This window comes from Pipistrellus hanaki (assembly GCF_964339955.1).
Source record: "Pipistrellus hanaki genome assembly, chromosome: 16".
NCBI classification, from domain to species: domain Eukaryota; kingdom Metazoa; phylum Chordata; class Mammalia; order Chiroptera; family Vespertilionidae; genus Pipistrellus; species Pipistrellus hanaki.
In genome coordinates, this window is record NC_140518.1 from 785,547 (window position 1) to 805,429 (window position 19,883).

General features: G+C 72.2%; 1 protein-coding gene across 2 annotated transcripts in view; it reads right to left on the reverse strand.

Moving 5' to 3' along the window:
- Positions 1-19,454, reverse strand: part of BAHCC1 (BAH domain and coiled-coil containing 1) — a 41,548-nt gene extending 22,094 nt beyond the window's left edge. Inside the window, exons 1-3 of one of the 2 annotated variants that reach the window (XM_084861870.1) lie at positions 19,079-19,454; positions 15,513-15,831; positions 2,301-2,480 (exon numbers count right to left, since the gene is read on the reverse strand). In XM_084861870.1, the coding sequence (XP_084717996.1) occupies positions 2,301-2,480; positions 15,513-15,663 (331 nt within the window). In that variant the 5' untranslated portion in view covers positions 15,664-15,831; positions 19,079-19,454. The remainder of the gene's footprint in view (positions 1-2,300; positions 2,481-15,512; positions 15,832-19,078) is intronic. The other variant, XM_084861871.1, reaches the window with a different exon arrangement.
- Between the last annotated feature and the right edge of the window lie 429 nt (positions 19,455-19,883).

Consider the following 19,883-nt stretch of genomic DNA (forward strand, 5'->3'; position numbering starts at 1 on the left):
GTGCCCCCGCCCCGGACGCCGCCCCGCCCCCCAAGCCCGAGGGAGCGCAGCCGGGCTGGACGTCCCGTGGGGAGGGGGGGGGGGGGGTCGGCCAGATGTTCGGGCCGCGCCCCGCGCTCCAGCTGCTCCCCTGCCCCCAACCGCCCAGGGAAGGCAGAGTCCACCCCAAACGGCCGCCTGGAGGGGGGACACAGGGCCCACCCCCACTTGCCCTCACTTGTTGCCCGTCCTGGCCGGGCGTGTGGGCCCCCCACCCCGGGCCGGAGCGAGGAGAGGACCTGAGGGTGGGCCGGACTCCGCCGCCTCCCGCGGCCCCCGCGCCCGGGCCCGTCTCCAGCCGCGCCGCGTGCCCCGCCCCGGCAGAGACACAGGCCCGGCACGCGGGGACCCGGCTGGCACCGGCACGGGAGCAGCCGGGCACAGAGCCAGGGCCGCCCGCCAGCACTGCTGCCCGCCCCGCCCCCGCTCCCCACGTGCAGGCGGGCACCCCCTGCAGGAGCCCCGTGCGCAGCTTCACTGGAGGGAGAGCCGAGAGGCCAGGCCGGGGGCGTGTGTTCGCGTGGCCGGAACGTACACGCACACGTGCACACACACACGCCGACCTCAGGTGCGACCCACACTCACCCCCAAGTCCCTTCCCGGCGCCTGGGAGGCAGCTCCCTATCCGGTGCCCCCCTGACCCCCCGTGGGCACATCACCCAGGGGCGGGTGGCGGACAGACCACCCCTCACCCGGGGCTGCGGCCCCTTCTGCTCACGCTGCCGCCACCAAGGAGCTGCGTCTCCAGGCCCCGGGTGTGTGTGTGTGTGTGTGTGTGTGTGTGGCAGGCGCTGGCCAGGGGGCACCCCCGCGGGCGGACCGGCTGCTCAGGGGAAGTCAGTGCGGGAGGCGGTCGGCGTCTGCGGTGCCTCCGCCCTCCGCGCCCCCCGAGGGCAGGGCCGTCTTCCCGGGCAGGTGGTGCTGCCCACAAACCGCCACCCGCCCGAGGTGCCCGGGCCCTGCGGGCAGCATGTGCAAGGAGGGGAAACTGAGGCAGCCGGCCGCAGGCCTGCGCTGGGCCAGGGACGGGTGGTGGCTGCTATTTCGGTTGAGGTGGCCCCACAGCTGCCGCAGGCCTCCCTGCAGGCTCCCCGACACGCAGGCCCCCCCCCCCCCCCCCGCCTCCGCGGACGCCTGGGAGCCAGATGCATTGCTGGTGGTGGGCGGGCGTGTGACGTGGGCAGAGGGCGGAAGGGCTGGGAGAAGCAGGGCCCAGAGCCAACCCCCGGATTACCCGGGCTCCCGTGGTGCAGGCTGGGCCGCGGGCAGGTGGGGGTCCCGGGCCGGGCCCTGCAGGAGGCGGGGCTCTATCCGCCGGCCTGTGCGTGGCCTCGGCGCCCACAGTTCACGGCGGCCTCGGCGCCTGTCGGCCGGGAAGCAGGCCTTCCCGTCGCACAGAGCGGCCTCTGCTCCGGCGCTAATCTCCGCGGGAGCACGGCGGCCGCGCAGGCCCGAGCTCGGCACACGCACCCGCCCGCGGCCGTCATTGAGTTACAGAGGCCGGTGCCAGGAGCGAGCGGGCCCTCTGTGCCCGCTGCCAGCTGATTCCCGCTCCGCGTGCGGCCGCGGCTTAACCCTCCCCGCGCCGCGGGGCAGAGCGGCCGGCGGACAGCGGCCACCGGGGGCCAGGCCACCACCACGGCACAGGCCGCGGGCGGAGCGATGGCGGGAGCCGGCCCCGAGTCCCGGAGCGGCCGCCAGCCACGTGTGCTCAGGGGCACCTGCTGTGCGCCCGGCTGTGTCCCCCGGGAGCCTGGGCGGGGGGGACTGTGTGCTAGGCCGGGCCAGCCGGGGCTGCAGCCTCCCTCCTCCCCCGGCCTCCCTCCTCCTCCCTCCCAGCCTCCTCCGGGCCTCCCTCCAGGCCTCCTCCGGGCCTCCCTCCTCCTCCCTCCCTCTCCCTCCCGGCCTCCTCCAGGCCTCCCCTCCTGGCCTCCCTCCTCCTCCCGGCCTCCCTCAGGGCCTCCCTCCTCCTCCCTCCGGGCCTCCTCCAGGCCTCCCCTCCCGGCCTCCCTCCCGGCCTCCCTCCTCCCCCCCCCCCCCCCGTCTCCTCCGGCCTCCCTCCTCCTCCCTCCTCCCCCCCCCCCCCCCCCCGTCTCCTCCGGCCTCCCTCCCGTCCACCACACCTGGGGCCCGTGCCTCCTGAGGCCTCGGGCTCGAGGGCAGCCAGGCTGGCCGGCCAGCTGTGCCCACATGCTCACTCCCTCCCCCCCGCACATCTGTCTGGTGCCCCTCGTTCCCACCGCGGCTCCGCCCGCACTTACCTTCGTGGGAGTGGGAGAACCAGAGCTGGGAGGCGGCCGGGTGGGCGCCGCGGTAGGCGGGCTCCGCGGGCGCGGGCGCGGGGCCGCTGGGGTGCGAGGCGGCGGCGGAGCCCAGGCCGCCGGCGAGGAAGCCGCCCATGAAGGAGGAGGCCGGGGCGGTGCCCATCAGGCGGCCGCTGGCTGTGGGCACAGGGCGAGGTCAGGCTGGCAGGGCCGCCCGGACGGAGATGCTGCCCCCTCGGACCCGACAGCCAGGCGCAGGGTCTGGAGGCCCAGTGCTCCCGTCACTGCACAAACCTCCGAGGGCACCGCCCGCACCCAGGCACCCCCGCCGGGTGCCCGTCCGGCAGATTCTGGGCGAGACCCCGGGCTCCAGGCCTCTCGCCCGCACACCCCTGTGCTGCGCCCCGAGTCCCGGGAAGGCAGGTCACAGCACCAGAGCCCACCCTGCCCCGGCACCGGTCTGGCCCTCCCCACGGCGGCCCTAGCCGCTCCACAGCTCAGCTCACCGGCTCCTCAGGCAGGTGAGCAAGAGGAGAAACTGAGGCAGGCAAGAGCGAGGATTGGAGGGGCCTGGTGGTGGGAGGGGCCTGGTGGTGGGAGGGGCCGGTGGTGGGAGGGGCCGGCGGGAGGGGCCAGGCAGAGGTGTAGGGATTTGCCTTCACAGCCCCCCTTTGTCAGGGCCCAGCCCTGAGGCGGCGCCTGGACCCGCAGGTTGCTCCCCCCCAGGCTCTCCACACCCCTCCCCCTGCACCAGGCCCCCTCTCTGCCCAAGGCCTGTGTCCCAGGCCAAGCTGAGCGGGTCTGCCTGGTTTCCATGGAGACAGGCGACAGGGGGGTAGGGGAGTAGGGGGGTGGGGGGGTCCTGGGCTGTGCTGGGCCCTCTGGGGCTGCGGGCAGGGCCGTTCCGGGTTTGGGGGGGTCGTTCGGGGGTCCGGTAGGGGTGTAGGAGGGCCGGTCAGGGTGGGGGGGCCTGTCAGGGTGTGGGAGGGCCAGTCGGGGTGTAAGGGGTTTGGTCAGGGTCGGGGGGGGGCCTGTCGGGGTGTGGGGGGGCTGGTCGGGGTGTGGGGGGGCCGGTCGGGGTGTAGGGGGGCCTGTCGGGGTGGGGGGGCCGGTCGGTGGGGGGGACCTGTCGGGGTGTAGGGGGGCCGGTCGGGGTGGGGGGGCCGGTCGGGGTGTGTGTGGGGGCCGGTCGGGGTGGGGGTGCCGGTCGGGGTGTGGGGGGGCCGGTCGGGGTGGGGGGGCCGGTCGGGGTTGGGGGGGCCGGTTGGGGTGTGGGGGGGCCGGTCGGGGTTGGGGGGGCCGGTTGGGGTGTGGGGGGGCCGGTCGGGGTGTAGGGGGGCCGGTCGGGGTGGGGGGGGCCGGTCGGGGTGTAGGGGGGCCGGTCGGGGTGGGGGGGCCGGTCAGGGTGGGGGGTCCAGTCGGGGTGTGGGGGGGGCAGTCAGGGTGGGGGGGCCAGTCGGGGTGGGGGGGGCCGGTCGGGGTGTGTGGTGGGGGCTGGTCGGGGTGGGGGGGCCGGTCGGGGTGGGGGGGGCCGGTCGGGGTGGGGGCGGGCCGGTCGGGGTGGGGGGGCCGGTCGGGGTGGGGGGGGCCAGTCGGGGTGGGGGGGCCGGTCGGGGTGGGGGGGGCCAGTCGGGGTGGGGGGCCAGTCGGGGTGTGTGGTGGGGGGCAGTCGGGGTGTAGGGGGGCTGGTCGGGGTGGGGGGGCCGGGTCTGGAGGCTGCAGGCCGGGCCGCGGTGAGTTGGGGCAGCTGTTTCCTGGCCGGGCCCGGGGAGGCAGGGAATCGTGGTCCGTGAGCCTCATCAGCCCGCGGCCGGAGCTTCCCAGACTCGGGGTGACTCAGCAGAGCGGAGGCCAAGCCGGGGAGCGGGAGGGGCTGCCCCGCTGGGAGCCCAGCTTCCCGCCTCGGCCCCTCGAGCCCTCGCCCCGGAGCCTGTGAGCCTGTGAGCCTGTGAATGGGCTGTGGACGGGCCTCCTGGCTCCCGGAGGGAGGGGCTGTGACGGCCGGGCGGGTCAGGCTGCGGCAGTCCTTGGGGGGCCGGGGCGGGGGGGGGGGGGCGGGGGGCGGGGGCCAGGGACTTCCCGGACCGCAGGCTCGGCGGCCAGACCACAGGCACGGCCGGCGGGAGGGCCGGCGGAGGGAGTGCTGCTCCCAGGGGGGCGGGGACGCGGGGGACATGCCTGAGGGGTGAGCCAGGCCCTTCCTGCCCCGCCCGGCGGGTCCCCCCGGCCTCCCGCCCCCTCGCCCTCCCAGGAAAGTCCCTCGCCCCGGCCCTCGGGGACAGCGGCGGCCGGGCCAGCAGCGGGTCTGGATAAGATTCTCCAGCCGCTCGGCCTGAGAACCCCGCACGGCGGGCGCTCCCACACCCGGGCGGGGGGCGGGGGCAGGGGCGGGGGCGGGGCGGGCCGCTCCCACAGCCCCTCCCCCCACCCCCACTCCCCAGTCCTGGATCCAGAACACCGAGGCCCGAGCCGCCCCCGCGGAGTCCCCACAGCCAGCCCCCAGGCCGCCAGACCCGACCGAACCCCTAACCTCTCAGGGGTTCCCTGTTCGGACCGTCCGGGAAGGGTGTCCCTGCTGCATGGAGGACACCCATGGCCGGAGACCCCACACTGGCCTGTCCCTCTCAGGTGCCTCCTCAGAGCCAGCTTCTCATTGACCGGAGGGAGGGCCCGGCCCTAGGGGGGGGCAGGAGCGGGCCGGACAGGGTCCTGGCCCCGCCCCTCCCGCCCTCCGGCCTCCGTCCTGGGCCCCCGGCCCAGCCCCCCGGTGCCCCTGGGCTCCCCGGACCCTGTAGGCGACCCTGCCTCTGGCTGGGCCATCACGGGGTCCCCGCTCCTCTTTGTCCTCGTCCCACTGGCACTGCCCCCCGGTCCCACACGACGCTCAGCGGTGCCCGCCCAGGCCTGCACCGGCCCCAGCGCCCAGGCCCGGAGGGCGCTCTGCTCGCCCCGCCTGGCCGGAGCTGGGAGCAGGGAAGGCCCTGCTTGGGGGTTTGGGGGCTGTCGGAGGGATGCTGGTTCCCGCGGTCACTCCCTCGGCGGAGCCTGCCGTGGCACCGTGCCAGCCAGCGGCCGCGCAGACCTGGCGGCCACCTCCCAGCGCCGCCCGCCGCCCGCCCGCCGCCCCGGACGGAGCCGAGCAGAGCGGCCTGGGCCGGGGCCGGGCCGGCTGGGAACCGGGCTGCGGCGGCTTCCTCTGGCTCCGCCGTGCCCAGCGCCGCGGGCACCGCCGGCCGGTGGGAGCTGCCCAGCGGTGGGACGGGCACGGTCTGCACGGGGCTCACAGACCCCGTGCCACCCTGTGACCCCTTCATCCCGGGCGGGGGTGCCATCGGCTGAGGGAACCAGGCGTCGTCCGCCTGGGCCCCCAGGCCGGGCTCGAGCAAGGCCCCTGCTCCAGGGCCCCCCAGGCTGTCCCTCCGCCCGCCCGCCCGGGCAGGGCGCCGCTCAGGGAGACCTGGGAGAGGGCCGAGCGCCGCGGGAGGCCTGGCCGCGCAAGGGGGCCATCCTGGGAAACGCCGCCCGCCGCCCGGCCCAGCGGGAGCAGCCTGACGCGGCCCAGCCCAGCCCAGCCCGCCTGGCTCTGCCCGGCCACCGCGAGGGAGGCCTGGCCCGGGCCCCGGGCTGGCTGAGAAAACCGCTCCGGAAGCCAGCGCCCGGGAGGCCTGCTGACACCGCAGCCGGCTCCCCGCCCGCCCCACCCCGGCCCGCCTGTCCCACGCCCGAGGCCGGCCCGCAACCCGACCGAGACGGACCCTGCGATGCAGCCACTTCCCTCCCGGCCACCCAGCGGGGAGGCAGCAGGACTGCCCTGACCCCCGAGGATCTCAGTGGCCGCAGAGCCCAGCCTCTGCCCAGGGCCGCTGGCACCGAGTGGGGCGGGGTGGGTGGCCGGGGTGGTCGCCACGCCCCAGCTGGGGCAGAGGGGGAAGGAGTGGACGGACGGACGGACGGACGGACGGGGAGAGGCTGCGGAGCGAGCCGTGCTCGGGCTGGAGGGAGCCGGGAAATGGGGTAAAAGCCTCTGGGAGATGGGGGGCCGCTCCGCCCGCTCACGGCTTCTGGAGCCCGAACCGCCCCCTCGGCGCCCCCGTGCCGGCTCCGCCCTGCTCACACCTGCCCAGGCTCCCCTCCCACAGCCCCCGCGCCCCGCCCCCCGCCACCCCTGGGTCTCCCCCAGAACACGGGGGCGGCGGGGCGCAGGGGGGCAGGTGGCCCGAGCCGGGCCCCAGGGAGCTGAGGGGACGGAGGCAGGACGGAGGGTGACGCCCGAACCCCCACCTGCAGGAGGGAGGGAGGAAGGGGCAGGCCCGTCCAGCCCGGGAGGCGGGCACCGCTGTCCGCCGGCCCAGAGGCCTCGGGACCAAGCCCTGAGGGCGGGGCCGCTCGGGGAGCCCCCCACCGGGAGGCCCAGGGCGGCTGCAGCCCCGGGGTGAGCCTCAGCCGGGGTGTGGGGTGCGGGCACCGAGGGCTGTGGGCGCTCACGGGTGTGCCCAGTGCTTGCACGGATACGGGCGTCCACGGGCTCGCACACAGGTCGACTTGCACACACGTCTGGGGCGCGGGTCCGAGTGTGTCCTCGGAGGTAGCGCTGGCGGCTCTGAGCGCTGGGAGGCTCCGGCCCGGGTTCTGGCTGGCGGGCGCGCCGGCCCCATGAGGGTGGCACCTCGGGCCCTCCAGGGTGCGCCAGCTCCTGCTGCCCAGCCCCCCGGGCCCAGGTCCCCCCAGAGCAGCCAGACCCCGGCGTGCAGACACTGGGGTACACGGAGCCCTACCCCGCCTCCAGCCGGGCTGGGCGGGTGCTGGGGCCACGGAGCCTCCAGTGTGGGCCCCCAATGTCGGCCCGTCTGGCACCCGCTCAGCTACGAGGGCCCGAGTCCCTGAGACGCACCCCGTGACCGGCTGCTGCCCACGCTCTGAGGGTGGACAAGGGGGCGGGGAGGGGACGGGCGGGGGAGGGGGAAGGCGAGGGGGGTCGATGTGGGACAGAAATGGGGGAGCTCTGCCAGCCCAGCCCTGGGGGTGGCCTGGGGTGTCCGCCCAACGGAAGTGCCTCCTGGCCAGCCCGGAGAACTTTCCAGAAGCCCTGCTGGCCCCGCAGCGCCTCCCAGGCCATAATAGGAGAACTCTGTGGTCGCTGAGCCACGGACCCTGGACGGGAGGCAATGACAGGGGCGGCGGCCAGCAGCCCAGAACTAATAACAGAGGAGCCTGGCCTGGGCTTGGGAGGGGGTAAACTTAGCCTCCGACTGGGCTCAGCCTGAGAGGAGTGACTCAGAGGCCCTGGGCCAGACAGAGGGGGAGACCCGAGGGGGCAGGGCCCCCCATGCCGCTCCTGTCCTCACCCCTTCGCGCTCGACCTCCCCGCACGGACACTCCTGGGGGCGGGACGGGGTCCGGAGAGGGGACGGGGGGGGGGGGATGGGGAGGGGAGGGGACGGGGGGGAGGGGGCGGAGAGGGGACGGGGACAGAGAGGAAACGGACAGGCAGCCTCACCCTCTAAGTGCCCCGGTTTGGGCAGGGCACGGGGGCAGCCCCACTCGGCCTCCGGGAGACACAGACGGGAGGTTGTGCCGGGGCCCGCCCGCCGCTTGGTCCAGGGGCCTCGCCCAGGGCCGCGCCCACGGCCACTCCCCGGGGACCGGCCCGCAGAGCCCCAGGGGCCAGGCGGCCAGGGAAGCCCAGGTGCCCGGCACCTGCTGACCTCACCGGACAGGCTGGCGAGGGAACAGAGGAGCGGGCGCTGCCAGCCGGATGGCACCTAAGCCGCCGGCCGAGCTGAGCGCCGTCCAGAGCCGGAAACCCTAACCGGCTCCTCACCAGACGCACCGGCCGGCCCGCCCGCGGCCGCCACCCTGGCCCTGCGCTGCTGGGGCCCCTCCCTGGCCTCTGGGCCCCGAGTGGACACCCCCCAGGTGGGAGGTGGCCGCCCAGGTGGGGGGCAGGCCGTCTGCTCAGGCCCCCCCAGCAGAGGGCAGCCCGGCTTCTGGGGGAACAGTGAGGCCGGGGGCCAAGAGGGTGAGCTTGGCGGGGGCCTGCGGCCAGCCAGGGGGGGGGCAGCCCCCGGGACAGTGACCGCGACTCCCGCCCCGGGAGCGGATTGTGCCGCCGGCCCGGCCTGCGCTGAGCTCGGACGCTCCGTCACGCGGCAGCTCCGGAGGCACAGAGCGGCGGGAGGGTCTGCGCCCCGACATGGAGCCCAGCGCAGACAGGAGCCTTCGAAGGCACAGGGAGGCCGGGGGCCGGGGGCCAAGGGTGTCAGCCCGCGGGGAGCAGAGCTGCTTCGGCAGACATGTCAGGACACTCAGTGTGCCCCAGCCCCCCGCCTGCGGCTCTCACGCCGAGGCCTCACGCCACCTCCCAGCCTTCCTGATTCTCCCGCACTCACACGTGAGGGCTGTCGAGCGGGTACAGCCGCCTCCCATTTAATTTGGGTTTAATTGTGATATTAATTTAAGGTAAATTAAAGGCTTATTTTTAGGAGACCCAAAGGGAGGCAGAACGTCCCCAAAAGGGGCCGGCTTCAGGCAGACTGCCCCGGGTGACCCGGGGTCCGGTGGCTGTGGCCGTGGCCGTGGCCGTGGCACGTGGCAGGCCACGGGACGGGTCAGGCGCCCACAGGGGACACTGGAGTCTGGCTCCTCCGTCCACAGAGGCCACAGGGGCCCTGCCACAGGCCAGGAGGCAGCAGGAGCCACACGGGCCCTGGCCCCGCCCCCTGCAGGCCCCAGGGGGAGTGAGGGGGCCTCCGAGAGCCCACAGCCAGGGGCGGGCAGGGCGTGGGCTGTGCGGGAGAGGAGTGAGGGCCGGAGACGGGCAGGGCCCGCAGGAAGGACCCCGTGAGCCCCGCGGGCGGGAGGCCCAGGGACACCCATGGCTCCGGCTCCGGCTCCGGGACCGGCTACCCCGGACGGGCGAAGGGCAGAGCCTGAAACCTGAACCACCTGCAGAGGACACAGCTGTGGCCGCCGCCACCTGGGCCCCCCCCCCACGCAGCCTCCCGGCAGACGTGTGCGTGTGCGTGTGAGTGTGTTTCAGAGTGTGTGTGTGCGTGTGCACACACGCACAAACACGTGTGCACACACAGGCCCCGGCACAGCCTGGGCCACATGCGCGCACACACACACACACACACACAGGCCCCGGCACAGCCTGGGCCACGTGCACACACACACACACACACACACACACACACACAGGCTCCGGGCACAGCCTGGGCCGGGCACCGGACACGCTGCCTGGGGGGTGGGGGCGGCTGCACAGGGTCCCCGTGGCCCCTCCCGCGGGGCCTGAGTGGCCCTTTCGGAGACGGAGCGGAGACCAGAGGGCCACCCAGAGCCCCTGGGGACAGAGAGGGCCCCTGGGGCCTGGGCTCCCCAGCCGGCGGCCAGGCTGGTGCGACGGGACGCCAAGGCCGGGGGAGCGAGCGGGCGGAGTGTGCGGCCCGGCCCAGGCGCACGGCCTCTGGCCCCGGAGGCGGGTCTGCAGGGGGGACCTCTGCCCACAGCGGGGACCCCCCCCCCCGCCCCGCTGGCTGAGGGGCCAACCCCCCCACGCTGCATCCCAGCCCCGGCCCAGCCCACCCCGCCTGCCTGGCCGTGAGGGGCTGTGGTGGCCCCCCAGCTGCGGGTGGAGCCCCAGGAGAGAGAGCCCCTGCAGGACAGGCAGGGGGACCCCGTGCCCTGCCTCCTGGGAGGGTCCATCCTTAGTTCAGGATAAGAAGGCTCTTCCCCGAGGGGGTGGGCCGCCCCCAGCCGCCCTGCGGGGCTGAGCCTGCTGCTCGGAGGCCTCTGGGGCAGCCCACCAGTCTCGCCGTCCCCTCGCCACCACTTCCAGAAATTTCCGTGGAAAACCGAGACCTCCGCCCGGAGGGGCTGCTGCTGCAGGCACACGCCGGGGCCCCTCCTGCACCCACGGTCTCTGCGTCTAAAGGCACTGGACTCTGCTGGGGGGACTGGGGAGGGGCTGGGGCAGGGAGCCCAACCCACCTGTGTGTCCCTCTCCTCCCGTCAGGATGAAGACACAGCACAGGGCTCCCCACGGGTCCCCTGCAGCCTGAGTGTCCACACAGCAGTGGCCGCTTCGAGGCCTGGGCGCTCCCCACGGCCCGCTCCCCACAAACCCAGCTGACCCCACTGCCGGCCATGGGTGGGGGCCTCCAGTGGGCTCCGGTGGGGCCCCACAGCAGGCCCACCCCCCACCCCCCACCCCACCGGAGCCCACAGCAGGCCCACCCCCCACCCCCACCCCCCACCCCACCGGAGCCCACTGCAGGCCCACCCCCACCCCCCACCGGAGCCCACGCCGGCCACGCCCACCCGTCCTCAGCAGCTGCGGGCGGAGGCGGCGATGTTATACATCACGACCAACGGGGCGGCCTGACAAATAGGCCCGTGTGATCTGGATGGTATATTACCCCATAAAGCCGTCAGCGGGCAGCAGAGCGCCGCCCCCGCTCCCGGCCGGCCCCTCCGGACCAGACGGGAGGCCGGGCCGCTGTTCACTCGCCTCACGGTGCCGGGAGCAGGCTGCCGGGGCCGGGAGACCGGGGAGACCGGGAGCCGCACGCTGTGCACCCAGAGGCCCGGCTCCCGGGAGGCTCTCCCGCGGGCGGCCCCAGGGGCAGGAGGTGCAGCGGGAGCCGGAGGGGGGAGCCGGCCAGCCTGCAGAGGGCCCTGTCCTGGGTGTCCGTGAGCCCGAGGCTCTCCGATGGCACCACGCACCCACCAAGAGGGAGCCCTGCCCCGGGGGCGTGAGGCTGCGCAGGGGGCACCCAAGGCGGAGCTGGACTTCCTACGGGACCCCCTGGCAGATACTGGTCCTGCCTCCCAGGGCGGTGGGCCCCTCTGAGGAGGCGCCGCCGAAGGTCGCAGCACTGCAGTGGGCTGGGGTCAAGGGTCAGCAGAAAGCCCCTGGGACTCTGCTACTCAGGGCGTGTGTGTGTGTGTGTGTGTGTGTGTGTGTGTGTGTGTGTGTGTGTGTGTTTGGGGGGCAGGGGGCCTCTATTCAGATATTTATGGTAGGGAGGAAGCCAGGCGGGGCTGGGCCTCTTCCAGGAGGGAGAGGGCCCCCCCAGCACTCATTCCCAGGGGCACTGGCTGACCTCTATCTGGGCTTGGGAATTCCCAGGCTCAGACTCTGGAGGTGGACCAGGGCATTCTGGGAAGTGTAGTCCTTTGGGAGTTGGAGGGCCTTTGTGGGAGCAGCTGGGGGAAGTGGAAGGCTCCTGGAGGGGGGGGGGGGGGCGGGCTGTTTCTGAGCGGCCGTCTGGGGCGTGTTTTGGTGGGGAGACCAGGGAACTCCCTAGAGTAGGGGTGTCTAACTCAATCAGAGAAGGGGCCAAAATCTAAAATCCAGCCTAAATCGCGGGCCGAATGGTTTACTGAACAGTCATAAACTGACAATGTCATAAACTGACAGCGGAGTGCAGTGATAACAGCGCGGTGCGGGCCACATTGCAAGGCCTTGCAGGCTGGATTTGGCCCGCGGGCCTTGTGTTTGACACATGTGCCCTAGAGGGAGGATCAGGCCACAGTGCCGAGCCCGGCCTCCTCTGCCTGCTGCCCGACACCAGGGGGGGGAGGCCCGCCGGGGACAGAGGCTCCACCGGGCCCAGAGAGGCTGGCGGGGGCTCACAGCCCTCCGACGACATGTGTAAGTTGACGGCGAACATCCTATCAACTTGCCGGAGTGTATCCTGACGGTTCGAACACACTCTTAAAGGAGTAGCATCATTTATCAAATTAACCTCGCCGCGCCTGGCCTGTCCTCACCCACCCTCTCTCCTCCGCCTCCCGGGCACCCTGCCTGGCACCGGGTGCGGGGAGACACCGTCCCTGCCTCTAGGGCCCACCGCTCAGGTGCCACCTTCCCGCCTGCCCCAGGCCGGGCAAGCCCACTAATTGCCACGAAGTGACAAATGCCAGAAGCCCCACCAATTAAGTTTGAACGCACGCAAAGCTCGGTGGCCAGTAAGTTATTATTTTTATTAGCTGGAGTTCCCGTAAGAGGGAGCGGCCGCTCCCATGAATGGCTCCTGTATAATTTATCTCGCGCGGCCGGCCGCGCTGCCAGGCCCGGCGTATTTTTAGCCGGCTCTGTTGTTGGGTTTGGCTGTTTTATGTGTGTTTCGGAGGTATTTTTAGCCTCGTCCATGTTATGCTAACAGCCTCCTATGTGTTGTGTCCTGTCTGTGCGGCTGCTGAACCCTGTCTCGCAGCCGGAGCAGCCGGCGGAGATTTCTAAGAATAACCGGGAGCCCGCCCGGGGCGCGCGCTTCCGCCGGCCACTCCTGCCCCCGGCGAAGGTGCCGCGTCTCCCGTGGCCGGGAGGAGCCCCGAGAGGGCATGAGACCGGGCACAGCCCCCGGGGGACAGCCCGGCGGCCCGGAGCCCTGGGTTCCTGGGGCGGGGCCCTCGGGCGCGGGCGCTTTGAAGTCTGGCTCTGTCCCCAGCGAGAGGGGGGGGGTGGGTCTGGGAAAGTGGCCCTTTCACACCTCCTCGGCGTGGAGAACACACTCGCGCTGTCGCTGTCGCCGAGTTAATGAGGTATTTACGAACATGTACTCTTTCTCCCTCAAAAAAAAAAAAAATACCGAGGGGGAGGGGAGCCCTCTGACAGGGTCTCTTCTCACCGGGAAACTTTCCCCTCCGGCGTGTCCTCCGGGCGGGCGCCTGCAGTCACCCCCCTGGGGGGCACCCGGGACAAGCCCCCGTTTACGCCAACAACACCCCGGCCCAGGGCGCCTGGCTTCGCCATTCACACCCCAACGGGGGCAGGAGGCGGCGGGAGGCCCCACCTGCAGCCAGACCGGCTCCCTCGGGGCACCCCCGCCTCCCGGAGCCCGGCATTCCCGAAGGCTGGCCCCTGGGCGCAGGGAGGGTGCCGGGTGGGGCGGGCGGGGAGGGGGACCCCCGTCGCCCAGCAGCGCGGCGCCCAGGGGGCCGTGGGCCTCCCAGGCTCCTCCCGCGGAGGCTGCACACGCAGAGCTGACGGCGCTGAGACGGCCGTGCCCCTCGCACATCGGCGACACGGTGAAGGAGCAGCTCCTCCCGCAGCCCGGGTCCGACGGGGCGCCAGGGCACTTTCATTTGTAGGGACGAGGCCCTGGAGCCCCGCGGCCGGTCCCTCGGGCTGCCGCGGAGAGCCGGGCGGGAGCAGGGAGAGCAGCCGGCGTTGGCGGGGAGCCCCTCGGCCCAGCCCAGGCCGGCTCTGCCCCCGCCCCAGCTCCGGCCCGGCCGAGGGGAGGGAGCGCGGAGCGGCCGGCGGCGGGAGGGGCAGCGGCCTGGGCCACCGAGAGGGACAGGAAGTCCCCTCACCGGCCATCTGGAAACCCGGACACGAGATGTAAAAAAACCCCACCGTTTTCACTTAAGAATGCTTGTTTTTCTCTACCTCAGCTCACAGACAAACCCAGACCAGCACCGAGGGGCTGAGGGCACGATTCTTTTTTTAAAACAACGGTGTCGTTAAATTTCAGAAACCGACACAACCTTCCGCTTTCCTGCGATTCGAAAGCCTTTCCAGGGGCAGATGCTTCTCGGTGGACACACTGTCCGGGCCCCCGCACAAACGGCCGGCCGAGTGTCGCCGAGCACAATAGGTCTCTCCAGTCCCGGGGGCGGGGGGGGGGCACGTGCCCTCCCGAGCACCCTGCCTACGGGGGAGGCCAGCACCCACCCCAATTCCCCAAACCCGCCAGGCCTGGCTCCAAGAACCACGTGGTCAGACGTGCAGTGAGCGAGACAATGGTTTGGGCCCCGCGACCACATTCCCACTGCCTCACGTGGAGACGGCCCCCAGGAGGAATGGCGGCAGGGCTGGGCACAGGGAGAGGGGATCCGGTCACGCCACGCCACAACACGCCACGCCACAACATGCCACGCCACAACACGCCACGCAACAACACGCCACGCCACAACATGCCACCCCAGGGATGGCCTGGCTTCCCCGTGCACCACCCAGAAAGCCTGGGTGCTGAGGGCTTTCGGACCCTTGTTTTCAAGGTGCTTGTCCCTGCCAGGCCAGAGGGGAGAAGAGGGTGAGGAGGCGAGGGGGGTGAGGGGTGAGGGGTTAGGGGGGAGGGGGAGAGGCAGTCCCTGCTCCCATCCCCCGCGGCAGGCTCAGCCTCCATGCCGCCTCCGGAGAAGGGCTGTGGGGGAAGCTGGCCCTGCCCCCACCCCCTCGGACCCCGGCGAGCTCTTTCTAGTTACACACCCGGCGAGGGGACGGGAGAGGGAGCGGGCAGGCGGGAGGCGGGCTGGCGGGGCGGGCCGGGCCGGGCCTCGCCGGCCGCGCTCCGGGGCGGAGGCTGCCCTGGGCCCGGGCCTTTGGAGCCTCCTGCCGCCGCCGGGGCCGCCGGTGACGGAGCCGCGGCCTCTCTCTCCGGGAAACGACGTTTCTCCCGGGGCCGCTGCTTCCGACAGGCCGTCCGCGGCCGCCGCTCCATCCTAATCCAGCGCTAATTGTAATCCCATTAAGGCTGATATAATTTTATTAGCATTCACAGTTCATCAGGCCAGCAAGGAGGACACTCCTGCCAAATTAACCACCGCCGACGCCGATGTTTACAACAAACTGTCACCAAACCAGCCGCCTCCAGGGTGACCCGTCCCCGCGCCGCTGCCAGCTCCGCGCCGGCCTGGGAGCCCCGCTCCCCGCCCGGAGGGCGCCCGGCCCGGGGCAGCTCCGCCGGCCGCCCTGCGGGAGGGCCCTCTGGGCGCGGGCGCCGCGCCTCCTCGCTCCCCAGAGCAAAGCGCCCGGAACCCGCCTCCAACCCGCCTGTGACTCCCGCTGACTCGCCTGCACCGAAATCCGGGCGCCCCGCCCCGCGGAGCCGCCGCCGGAGCGGGAGGCCGGGCACCGGTTAAAGCAGAAGCAGCCGCCACCCCTGCGCCCCGACACCCCCGCCCCCTTACACAGACCGGGCGCCCCCGCCGCGCCCGGGCACCGCGGCCCGCGGAGAGCCCTCGGGTTCGCCCCGAAGGTCTCGGCCGGGAGGGAGTCGCCGCGGCTCTCGCTCAGGGAGCGGGCGGGGGAGGCGCAGGGGCCGGGCTGCCCGGGGAGAGGACGCCGGGGCGGCCACGGGGCCCGCGAGGACCGTCTGCGCGGCCGCGGGGCGGGGACTGCGCTCCGCCGGGCAGCCCCGCGCCGGAGCCGGGAAGTGAAAGCGAAGGCGCCGGGCACCCTCCGCCGCCCCGGGGACTGACCTGCGTGCGAGGCCATGGGCAGCGGCGGCGGGAAGAACTTTCCGGGCGGGAAGGGCGCGGCGGGCTGCGCGGCGGCGGCGCTGCGGTGGCCCAGGCTCCCGCGCTCCGGCAGCAGATGCGGCGGCGGCGGCGCGAAGTCGCGGCCATCCATGCCGGGCCCGGCCCCGGCCCCGGCCCGCCGCCTCCCGGGAGCAGCGCGGCCGGGGCCCGGGGCGGCTCGGGGCGCGGGCGGCGGCGGGGCCGGTCAGCAGGCCGGCGGGCTGGGCTCCCCGGCGGGCGGCCGTGCGCCGAGCCGGCGGCCGCCGTGCGGGTCCATGGTCTGCGGAGGGAAGCAGAGGAGACTCGGTCAGCGGAGGCTGGGCCCGTCCCCCCGCCCCTGCGGCCCCTGAGCCCGGCCGGGCCCCGCGCCCGGCTCCCCGCGCGCACACGCACCGTCCCGGCCGCGCTCGGCCCGGAGCCCGGGGAGCCGGGCGCAGCCCTCGCCGCTTCCCTGCGCGTCCCCGCGGGTCCCTGCGGCGAGGGCGCCGCGGCAAAGGCTGCTGGCTCCGCGGGCGATAAACCCCAAACCTGCAGAGCCATCGCGGGCGCACTCACACTCACACTCAGTCACACACACTCACACTCACAAAGTCAGTCACACTCACACACACACTCACACACACACTCACACATACACTCACACACACACACTCACACACAGTCACACCCACACACACACACTCACACACACACACTCACACTCAGTCACACACACACACACTCACTCACACACACACACTCACACTCAGTCACACACACAGTCACACACACACACTCACTCACACACACACACTCACACTCAGTCACACACACACACTCACAGTCACACAGTCACACACACATAGTCACACACACACACACCCTCACCCTCCCCCGCCACCCGGAGGCTCCGTGGAAGGACCAGTTCCGCGCGGCGAGTCTGGTTCCCCGCGTCCCCCTCGCCGAGGAGCCGCGCTAATTAAGCGAGTAATTTTATTGATTGTAACTCAGGAGTTTTTTTATAACCTTCCGCTTCTCCCCTTCCCCATCCCCCATGCATCTTCCAGCTCCTCCTTTTGAACTCACCGCCCCCTCCCCCCGCTCCGACCGGGCCAGGCCCCGCGCCCGGACCCAGGCCCCGCGCCGGCTCCCTCCGCCCCGTCCCCCGCGACCCCAAGCCCGGGGCTCCCCGGCGAGGCCCGAACCGTCACCCCGCCCCCAGCCCGCCCGCCGGGCCTTCCTCCGGGGCCGGGCTCCGGGCGGAGGGGACAGATTATCCCCCTCCCGGCGCCCGCTCGGGGCTCCGGGCCTGCGCCGCCCTCCCCGGGCCGCAGAGCGGCGGGTGGACCTGGAGGCTGTTCCCTTGGAGACTCCGTGGGGCTTCCCAGCAGACCCCGGGCTTCCGCGGTCACCCCATCTCCTCCGGGCAGGGCCCCCGAACAACGCCCCCTCCCGCCTCCCCGCCGGAAGCGGGGCGCCCGCTCCGGGGCGCACACGGGACAACTGGGGACGCGGAGCGAGCGGCCGGAGGCGCCGCGCCACGTGGGCTCCGGGCATGGCGCGCGGCCCGGTCCCCGGAGCCGCGTGGTTTTGTGTTTCCATCGCCGCCAACAAAGGGGCTTCGCCGGGACCGTGCGGAAAGCCGTGTCCGGGCCGCCGCCGCCACCGAGCGGCCGGGCCTCGGGGCGCGGGCCGTTCGCATCGCAGCACGGAGGCCGCGGGCGCTGCGGCGTCCTGCTCGCAGGCTGTTTCTGTGTTTGATTTAATCTACGACCGAAAACACCGTGTATGAAGTGAATACATATTTGCTCAGCTGATAAGCTTTTTAATATTTATTCGGAGAGCTTTTGCATTGTCAGCTAACGCGCCCACACAGTCTCTTTGTCTCTCCATTACTTCCCACAAAGGGCTCGGCGCCCTCTCCTCTGGGATCGCGGCCGCGGTCCCGGGTCCAACAAACCGCGCGCCGCCGCCGCCTCTCGGCCTGCGCCGCCCGGGCCGCCGGCCTCCGGAGCGGGCGCGGGGCGGGCGGGACAAAGGGAGAGGGCGAGCGGAGGGGGGTCCCGAACCTGCGGCCCGCAGGCGCCGTGCCGGAGGGGCTGCGTGCCTGGGGCTTTTGTTTGGGGAGATTCCTTGTTTCCGATAAAAATGTTCCACCTCGTCCCGGGAGCGCGGGCCGCTCCGCTTCTCGGGACGCGGGCTCCGCCGCCCGCAGCAGCGTGAACCCCACCTCCGGCGGACCCCTCCCGCCAGCCCGGGGGCTCCGCACACGGGCGGTCACTGCGGCCTCCGCGGCGAGCGGGCCGCCGGGTGGGCTTTCCCTTGTGTCCTCGGCTCCCGTAGACAGCGCGGCCGCCGAGGCCTGCGAGCCGAGCCGCCACCCGCGGTCCCAGGGTCCGAGCCCCCCGCCCCCGCCCCCACCCGGAGCCGCCGCACCGGACAGACTCCGGCCCGTGGAGCCGGAGCCCGCGCCGCCGAGGGCGTTTTGTAAGAACCGGATCCGGGAACCCGGTGGCGGGGCGAGGTCTCCGGAGCCGACCGTCCCTTCTTCCCGTGGCGCGCGGCCCGGGATGCGGGACACCCCGGGTTTGCTCTGACTGTAAGCTGCGCCCCTCGAAACCCGCCCTCGCTCCGCCCTCCCCCGAGGACCGGGACCCCCTCGGTGGGCTCCCCGGGCCGTCCGCGGGGCCTGCGGGCTGGGCTGGGGCGGCGCCGCCGGAGAACCCGCTCCCTGCGAAACGGCCGCCCCCGCCGGCGTCCGGAGCGGCTCCGCGCTGCTCCCGGCGCTCCGGCCGCAGCCCCCGCCGCGCAGACCGGGCCGAGCCCCTCGCTGCCCGGATCGCGGCCGAGAAACGGACCCGCGACGCCGGCCTCGCTCCGCTCCCTCCTCCGTCCTCACCGCACACCCTCCCCCCGAATTAGGATCTGGAAACCGAAACCCGGAAACCTCGCCATTCTCCGCCCTCGCCCCGCACCGAGCCGCAAAGCCCCTCCGGTCAGCGGCCGGGTCCCTGCGCCCCGGAGCGGCCGCGAGGGGGTGACCGGGATGCGCTGGGGCGGGGACAGGGTGTGGGGGGGCAGACAATCGGGGTTCGCTGGCGGTGCCACCGGATCCGGCGCGCGTTGGCGGCGCCCGGGACCTCGGCGACTGTCCAGCCCGCGGCCGCCCGCGCGGTTCGCGTGGGACGCAGCCGGCCCGCCGGTCCCTGTCCTGTCGCGATTATTTATTTTTAATGCTGGGTGTCGATCGAGACAACAAGCGCTCAGAGCAAAGCAAGGACGCGTTACGGGGTGGGGGGTGGGGTTAAAACCGATCGATAAAATTTTTCAGAGGAAAAAAAATCGCTCTTATAGATTGTCCAAAAAAAAAAAAAAAAAAAAACCCTGCTCGACATTCTAACGGATTTTTTTAAAGGGAAGATATATTTCTTAACATCACAACCCTGATTCTCTCTTGCTTAAAAATGTAAATCCCCAAAACCAAAATAAAAAAATAAAAATAAAACAATAAAAATACCAAAAAAATTAAAGCAATTTCAGTTACTTACTGGAGGCTGTTTCCTGGACACAATTGAATGCAATACAATGAGCCCAGTGAATGTGACTTTGTTTTGTATTCCTATCGGTATTTTCAGTGTGCTGACTGGCGCTGTGAGCGCAGCGCTTCCCCCTCGGCTCCTGCGAGCCCATCCAGAGCGGCTCTCCGCCCGCAGCCGCCCGCCGGCCGCCGGCCCTGCATACTAATAAGCTCGTGCCATCGGCCCGCGCAGCCCGCGCGCTGATTGGCCGCGCGGCCCTCGGCGGCCGGGAGCTCGTGCCACTCATTCCGCGTAAACAGGCCTCCCCATAGGCTGGCGCCGGGCCAGCGAGCTGCCAATCAGGGAGCAGCAGGGCTACTACCGAGCCCGTTGGCGCTTAATTCAAGCCGGGCCACTGCGCAGCTCCCTCTGCGCAGATCGCTGCTGCTGAATGGGAATGTGGCGGCGCGGGCGGGAGGGGGAGCGGGGCGAGGGGAGCGCGTGTCCGTGCGGGGGGGGGGGGGGGGGAGGGGAAAGAAGGTTGTTTTTGTGCGGGGTGTGTGTGTGTGTGTGTGTGTGTGTGTGTGTGTGTGTGTTAATGGGACCCAGTAGGTCTCACGTTTGGCTTCTGGTGCACAAAGTCCAGGAGCAGAAAAAGCAGCACCCTCTGCAGCAGATGCTTTTTTTATACCTGGGATCCGCTGAGCAGGTGGCTGGATCCAGGCACAGGTAGGCCCCAGCTCCCGGCACAGAGGATTGATTCCTCGGGATCCCCGGCCCTCCCACCACTCTGAGACCTCCGCCTGCTCGGACAGAGCTCAGACCTCCGCAGGGC